Source organism: Pterocles gutturalis, unplaced genomic scaffold (assembly GCF_000699245.1).
Source record: "Pterocles gutturalis isolate BGI_N339 unplaced genomic scaffold, ASM69924v1 scaffold38012, whole genome shotgun sequence".
Taxonomy (NCBI): Eukaryota; Metazoa; Chordata; class Aves; order Pterocliformes; family Pteroclidae; genus Pterocles; species Pterocles gutturalis.
The window spans coordinates 3,852-12,476 of record NW_010111516.1 but is presented as its reverse complement, the minus strand read 5'-3'; the positions used below and the strand labels follow the sequence as shown (position 1 = coordinate 12,476).

Sequence of the window (8,625 nt, the reverse complement as noted above, 5' to 3'; positions counted from 1 at the left end):
TCTTTCCCTGAGGAGATTAAAAGCAAGTTCCACCAACAAAAGAATGTACTGTTCTTCATCTATTTTGTAGATAATTATCATTGCTATGGGAATTTTTTTAAAAAAATTACACATTCTCAGTTTGATGTGACATCTAATCAAGCCTGCCTGTGGTCTGCTGTCAAAAGGGCCAAGTCCCTCTACCCAAGCCCCTTCCACCACCTGACATATTTGTGTGTTCCTTCTTCTCTCCTTCCCCTACATCTCATTTAGCAATTGTTTAGCTACTGGGTGACAGTTATTGAACTTATTTCAGTTGAGGGAGCTGTCAGAGGGAAAGCTAAGTGAACTGAAGCAACCCATGGCCACATAATGCCTAGATCCAAAATGAGGGAAGAAGTGGAAGCACATCGCCAAGTTAGCTAACACTACCTAGTGTGATGACAACCTGCCATCTCACCAGGTTAGGTGTAGCATAAAACCACATCCTCAGTAGCACAGAGATGATCTAGGAGTGTCAGTTATTACACTAGGCTTCAGACTATAATTTCTAGAACTATTTTATTTTTTTCCTCTGTATTAAAAGTCATGCTGGGTTTTAGGTTATAATGGACCCTGTTACTCAGTGCAGACAAATGTCCCATAAGTATCTGGAGATATACAAAACAAAGAATTTCAACAAGGACTGCTAGAATATAAGGCAGTTCTAGGATGGATGTTTAGTAACATTTCTCTTGAAAATGGATGTGAGGATGTAATCCATCCCTGCTGACTTTGCCGATACTACCAAAAGTATAAACCAGTCTTGTAATGGACTGGCTGTGGTGTTTCAAATACTCAGTATTTTTAAGGGAGTGGCCAGTTTTACTGACACATTGATTGTGTCATTATCTCACCTAGCTGTAAAGAATATTTAATGATTATCTAGGGAGATTTTCAAACAGTAATTTAAATTATTTTGAGGTAAAAAAGAAATGCCTAAGTTTTGACAGAATCTCTGTCTTTGTAAAAGAAAAAAATGTAGACTACAGAGAATGTAACAGAAGTCAGGAAAAAGGGATGACTTAGATATCTGCTGTACTGTGTCCCTTCCATTGTAGAACTAAAACTAACAACTAGGTCTGTTTGTTGCAGGTACAAGGTAATTTAAGGTGGATGTTTTTATTATGAGTTTTGATTATACAGGTTGATAAAGAAATGCTTGAGGTAGCAGTGGGAGAGAAGAAATAACATTTTGAATGTTAACTTGGATAAGACCTCTTAAAATGACAAATCTGTTTACCTCCTATAAGAAAATCCCAAAACATTTTATAAATAATAATGAACCAAATCCTTGCAAGGTAAGGGATGACGCTGTAATGTCAACAGATAACCTCACTGTGCCTCAATTTGAGTCAGTTGTGCAGATCACTCAGTGAGACAGCCACAAAGACAGGAACGTAACCTCAAGTTGAATATGAGGCTCTACTGAGCCTGATGCCAAGATCTGCTTTTACAGTCATGATCTCACATTCAGCATCATAACTCCCACCATTACTTGCCTGGACATCAGTCTCAAACGTAGTAAAACTGAATGAGCCAACAAGCATGCCAAAGTAAGCAAGCTAGATGTGCAGTTTATAATTATGTCCTCCTCTGTCTATCTTTGATAACAGCAGCAGCCCTTAAACCAATATTTCACAACATAAGTGTGTATCCCTTAGATTACCAGGATATAGCTACCAAGAAGTACACTATATTTGGAAATCCACTGTGAATCCAAGCAAAGGTCAACAAGTCAATTTTGTAAGGTTTCTTCTTTCGTTTTGATATACTCAGGTTTAAGGAATTCACAAAACAAAAACATACACAAATGTCAAACCAAGATACGAATCCGATGCCTTTACTGAATATTTAATTTTAATTCATTTTGCAATTAACATTTTCAAAATAACTCATGTACTCCTCTTGGACTCTAAAATAATTCAAGATAACCTTTGCTGCAGAAGACAAATGATATAGACACTGACTTAGATTGAGACCAAGATTATTGATTTTTCTTTCTGGAAGCTTGTAAAAGATAAAAATGACTACTTACTTCCTAAGGTTGTTTAGCAACATGATGTTCACATACATGTAATACAAATAATAGCTATACGGGGGATTCTTCTCACTGGTCCAGAGGTCAGGGTTAAGGCTCTTGTCAGAGAACATATGGCCACTATGTTTGGATTCATCATCAACACTGTCAAAACCAGTCACCTGGCAGGAGAAGAGGTTCACAGAAATCAGTGTTTTCAAGAAGCAAACTTCAACATTACTTACTCTTGTTCAGGACTTGCTTGTACAAAGCATCTAGTCCTCTTTCTTCATTTCCCTCCTTACGCTAGCAGTCCTGCTGCTCTGCCCTCCTACTTTTCAGGAATAATGTGTTTTCTCAAAGGAAGGTTCACCCACTTTTTCTTCTGAGACAAACAGGAGGCCCAGGTGCACAAAAGCCTTCAGACTCCTGTGGGGGGCATAGGCCTGTAAAACTCCTTCAGACCCAGGTTATAATCCTTTCAACTCTTCTGCTTTGTTATTTGAAAAGCAGCTTAAGGCCAGAGGCTCCCAGGAAACCTCAGAGTTCTGATTTGGGACACACTCAGAAATGTCTCTCTTGATCACGTCCCAGCAGCTACATCCCTACCTCTCTCCTGAGCCCCATCAGGATCTACACAATGCTTCTTTTCAGTTGCCTCACTTTTGGAGGCCAGTCCCAGAGGCAAACTCAAAGTACACATCCTGGATTACGATGTTCCCTCTGCACAAGAGCATGTGAACATTTTTCAGTCATTCTTTATAGAGAGGACAAATAAATAGCTGTTGAGCTGTTTCAAGGGAAATAAACAGCAACTATTTGACAACAGGATCTTACCCAGGCTTTTATTAAATTGTTTATCAGGGCTTTAAAACAATAATACAAGTCATCTATGGGGGAGGAAGCTTTTTTTAGTGTCTGGAAACAGCTGTAGACAAAATTTATAAGTAGGAGAGGATCCATTTCATGTGAGATAAAAAATCCAAACATACTTACATATTTGAGGAAAAGGTGTAATTCTTTGTGGTCTTTGGGATTGATTGTTGCTTCAAACAAAGGTACAAAGATGTTCTCCAACATCTTCCCAAAACTAGGCAGAATATTTTTTGACCTAAATATGTCACTGAAGGGGAAAAAATATACACAGTTGGGACCATTCTTTAATCAGCTTGTATTTTTCTTCCACATTCATATTTTCTGTTATTTGTATATATTCTACAGCTTCAGTTCTCCCAGGATTCAGAAATTCAAAGTTTATGTCAGTGCAGGGGTTGTCTCTGTTTCCTGCACTGCCTGGCACTCTGCTTCATCCAGGCTCTGATGAAGCTCCCGAGTGCTCCAAAAATAGAGACAGTATGCATGGGTAGATGCTGTCTCAAGAACAGCAACCCTCTCCCTTACAGCAATTCAAGTACTAATATGGGAAATAAGGAATTACCTCTTGTGAAAGATTCTCTTTTCCAAAGTTTTAAGTACTCCAAATGAAAGTAGAATGTTCTGCTTTAGTGAGCCTCTCAGCAAAGAGGGACAGTGCTTCCATGTGTCATTAAGTGCATGACTTAATGGAAGTGTTGACTCCACTATGTATGTCAGAAATTAAAGGCGAGAAACTTTCTCCCTGATGAGAAACACACTCCGGGGATATATGCAACCATGACAGCTCTCTCTACTCATATGCCAACTATGCAATTTCAAAACATGAAGCTCAGCTATTAAGGCTGACAAAATTATCATCGGAGACTGCATTAAAATATACAGTATTAGAAACAAAAAACCACTTAATCAAGTCCCAAAGGATGCCTGAAAACTAAGAAAAACTGATAACTGATTTAAGCTTGCAAATCAGCACACTGGGTTGCGTTTCCAAGTTCACTGCCATTTAACAACAGCCTAGGAAATTAATTCTTGACCACTGCTGCAGTTTTCCTGATAGTCTGGAAGACAGGAGATGGGGTTTGAATGTACTTTTTATGAAGCTATTCATTACTACTGTAAATTATTTGTAAGTCTGAAGATACTAAAACCAAAAATTACAACTGGGTGAAATTAAGATGCATTCAAAGGCAAGTTAAAATACAATTCAGTAATGAAAAATAAATCAACTCTTGAATTCCATAAAGGAGTTGAAAATGCTCCGTAAGACTGTTATCATCAAACTTCCTCAAGATCAGTTACTAAATGACAGTCAACAGGACAGCTCATAAACCATCTAAAAAAATATCAGAAATTAAAACAAATCATTGGTGCGATTTCAAACTATTAAAGTTACCGAGATCTCCTGATTACTTACTAGATTCTGGGAACCTGAATTATCCAGCGCATATTAGGGGAATAAACTTTATGCTTAATGAACCATTTTGCCAAGTTCAGCCATTCATCTGGAGACCGTCCATAAATGGATAAGCGGGGTTCTGTATACTGGTACTTACTTTCTTCTAGTTCACGGGCTACTTCCTATTAAGTAATAAATATATTTGCTTTAATATGGACACTGAAGATCATTTACAGCTAGTACTATATTTATTGTAGTATTTTCCTCAGAACAGATGTAACTGTGTTATCACCCTTTAAAGATAAAGGGAATCTCTGCTCTATTAATCCATTTTATTTTACACCTCTAAATATTCTACTAGCAAGCTATCTCCATATAATTTGAGCATAACTAACTTATGTACACCTAGATTTATAGAAGAATATTCTTGCGCCATTACTAACACCTTTGTAAGATACATGTTTAAAATTGGTAAATCAGAATTATACTATTTAAACTACATAAAATATGCAGACCAATGGCGAATCTGACCCAGAATCCATGGTAGTAAGCAATTTTAAGACTACTAATGTTAGACAAGCACTTCCATACATCTAAGAAGAGCTGACATCTAGTTCATGTAAGCTACTAATTCTTTTGTTATAAGAAATTAATTTGAAGCCTGTGCATACATGTGTAGATATAGGTTTATGCAGAGGCATTTCCCTAGCAGCTACCACAAGCCAACTACATCCTAACAAAATATTAAGGCAGTAAATTGACCCTTGGCTGCCCTCCATGAGTTTGAAACTGCACACAACTCTGCTTTGAACTCATACACAGGTTGTCTGCATGAGTTTCTAACTCATAAAATTATTTAGAAAGCAGCAGCAGACTTAGCAGAGGTCCCTCTCTGATGAAGTGCTAGAACAAGCCCAACACTTGGACTCAACCACAGTGTTAGCTCTAGATACAATTTTGACATCACAAGTCTTCTACAACCTTTCATTTCTCTACAGCTGGAAAACCTTGAAACCTATTTACCTTGACCATCCGAGCAAAATATTCACCACCAATGTAGTTCTCAGTTTTCAAATACAAGTCCCTCAGCTCACTGGCACCAACTGGATTGTACTTGGAATTGAATTTGTCAAATCGATGAAATGTTTGACGACCCTAGTGGAGGAAAAAACCCAAATAACCATGGTTTTAAGTACACACAATGTTTATAAATTAACTTGCCTAGCAGTAAAAGGCACAGAAAAGAAAAAGCCTATGCTAACTTACTTCAAACATGCAAAGTAATGCATAAGTTCCAATTCTGATTTAATAATATATCATGGAAAAACTGCAGAAACCCAAATTTCATACTTAGAAAACTTCACTTTTTCTCATTTATTTTGTAATTTTAATAGACTTACTGCATGGACATCTAAAGAGTCTACAGTGAGGTCATAAGGGTCCATGTGAAGGCTTTCAAAGACTTGCTTTAAAGTCATCTTCTTGCCTTTTTTCTCTGCAACAATCCTGTCGGGCTCCGTTTGATATGTGTGCTTAATAAACCTCAATAAGTGTTTCTGGTTCATGCAAGCAGCAGCATGGATATGAGTATCAACCTGAAATCAAAAGGTCATTCATGCTCATCATCCATATACATAAACTTAAATTAGCAAAGTATCTATGTCAGTGACAACGACTAAACCTTTCTAAAATATTCTTTCAGTAACAAATGGATTAGTGCCTAAGCAAGTCAAAATGTTTCCGAATCCTGAGATTTTGGTTTTAGTGGAATTATTCAATAAGCAGAACTATAAATAAAATTGCCCTCAATTAATAGGTTCCTATTTAAATAAGAAATTTTTCAACAAGATGCATTGTAAGTGCTAATTACAGAGCCTGGGTTCAGATTAAATTTGATAACTTCCTTAAAGGACACTCTGATCCTTTAGTATCCTTTGATTTAATCCATGAATCAATGATGTCTGAATCAATCATCTCTGACTGAAAAGGCTTGGAATTCCCGGCCATTTCCAAAAGCAAAATTCATTTTTGTATTTCAACCACATGAAACATCTTAGGTCACTAGAACTGCAGAGTGTACACGTAAGAGACTCTGTCACTATTTTTTCCAAGTTTAATTATAATACAGTAACTCACAATGCTGACATTTTTCAGTTTCTTTAGATCTCTTCACACACTAAGGGAAATGCAAGTTTCATAGAAGGACTTAGAGCACTCCCTCAGTTTTTTTGTTGAAGTCCCATTTAAAAAAAAAAAAAAATTGACAAGAACCAAATGGTTTCCACAGGTATGCTTCAAAGCAGAAATAAAAAATAATCTTGCTTCGGCACAATACTGCTAATGCAGCTGTCAGAATGCACCCAGTTTTGCTGTCTACATTTAAAGGTTTAAAAAACACAAATACCGACAACATTCCCAAGAAATGCCACAAAATAGGAGCTGGAAAACCAACACTGCCACATGATGGTAAAAATGAAATTTATTTGGCTTTCAAGGTGCAATTTGAGAGTTAATTTGATCCAAATGTATACAGTTGTATTTGTATATCCAAAAGAGACCATGAGGCAGACGGGGGCTTTTCAATTTCACAAGCAATGACACAAGATCCGAAGGCTGGATGCTGACATTAGATACAAATTCCTAAATATACTTACTACATTGGAACAGTGTGAACGCACTGCACTGTGGTTTTTAAAATGCAAGTAACTAGCATTCCCAGGGACACACTCCCAATGCAAGCTGCATAGCCTGTATGCAGGAAGTGACCCTACAAGGAATTCTCAGATAAACCTGCTTATAAGGAGTCACCGAACCTACATCTCTGCAGGGACTCTTCTGTCCAGGAAACTGCAAACATGGACACGTACAGTGTGAGACCAGTGCGTTCACCTTTGTGTAGTGACTACGTCTGCAGCTTTCACATTCCACCAACAGAAGTAGTTGGCATCCTGATTTGCTTTTAAGGATCAGTAGGAAACAGATCACAGAGCCCCTGAATAAGTAACACCCATACTCCTGCAATGTAAATCTCAGCTTATGCCATGACATACAGTCCACAGAAACGCCACTGCTGTACTTGGCACATGTAGTCATTTAATTTGCAATTTATACGTACCAAAGTTGTGGCAGCCTGCTAATGGTAAAACTGTGTCCATGTGAATGTTAATAGCATAACTAAGGACCAGGATATAAACTGAATCCTAAACAACATTTAATTGTTAATCACTGCCTAGCCTAGTTCAAATATGCTGCAAACTTTAGAGCTAAATGAAAATGCAAGAAACATATTACTGTCTCAAAGTATACATCATGAAGTCCATTACGCACAGTAAGCAATGCTGTGTCTAAAACAGTAAAAACAGCTCCGCTTAACATATTATTACACTCCTCAGAGTACTCATATAAACATCTGAACCCAAGTGCATTATGTATATGGTTACTCAGGTTAATAAATGTCTTCTGTTTTAGAAACAAAGATTGTTTACTATAAACTCTTCCTGGACCAGAAATACTACAAACTACTAGGCTTGGTCAACTTATATGGGAGAGTGAAATGAGAGTTAATAGATGCCCTGGAAGATCTAAACATTCACACTGAGATGCTGGAGCAGGTCCAGAGAAGGGCAACAAAGCTGGTGCAGGGTCTGGAGCACAGGTCTGACGAGGAGCAGCTGAGGGAGCTGGGGTTGCTCAGCCTGGAGAAAAGGAGGCTGAGGGGAGACCTTATCACTCTCTAGAACTACCTGAAAGGAGGTTGTAGTGAGGTGGGTGCTGGCCTCTTCTCTAAAGTAACAAGTGACAGGACAAGAGGAAACGGCCTCAAGTTGCACCAGAGGAGGTTTAGGCTAGATAATAGAAAAAATTTCTTCACTGAAAGAGTGATCAGGCATTGGAACAGGCTGCCCAGGGAAGCGGTAGAGTCACCATCCGTGGAGGCGTTCAAGAAACGTGTAGATGTGGTGCTTGGGGACATGGTCTAGTGAATGAGGTGGTGTTGGGTTGGACTTATGATCTTTGAGGTCTTTTCCAACCTTAATGATTCTATGATTAGCAAGTCATAAGTATAGATTACCAAGTGTGGGAAGCCTGAATAAGTTTAGTTTATTGAATTTCAGAATGCACTAGTTCCAGTGGTGGCTCAGCTACTGGAATTAATGAATCTTGAAAAAAAACCAAACAATTTCCTCTTTATTTAAAACAACCTGAATTCACTACTGTTAGGAGGGCAAGGACGGAAAGCAAGGAGACATTTCTTTTGTCTTCTTGAATGCAAAGATCACATGACACAGTATGAACTTAATTTCTTTTAAAGTCC

General features: G+C 37.9%; 1 protein-coding gene across 1 annotated transcript in view; it reads right to left on the bottom strand.

The window, feature by feature from the left end:
- AMPD3 (adenosine monophosphate deaminase 3) overlaps window positions 1-5,905 on the bottom strand; it is a gene marked incomplete at its 5' end in the record, with an annotated part of 10,000 nt that extends 4,095 nt beyond the window's left edge. Inside the window, 6 exons of the mRNA XM_010073753.1 lie at window positions 734-751; window positions 2,057-2,220; window positions 3,035-3,161; window positions 4,329-4,492; window positions 5,334-5,465; window positions 5,711-5,905. Coding sequence (XP_010072055.1) covers window positions 734-751; window positions 2,057-2,220; window positions 3,035-3,161; window positions 4,329-4,492; window positions 5,334-5,465; window positions 5,711-5,905 — 800 coding nt within the window. The remainder of the gene's footprint in view (window positions 1-733; window positions 752-2,056; window positions 2,221-3,034; window positions 3,162-4,328; window positions 4,493-5,333; window positions 5,466-5,710) is intronic.
- Between the last annotated feature and the right edge of the window lie 2,720 nt (window positions 5,906-8,625).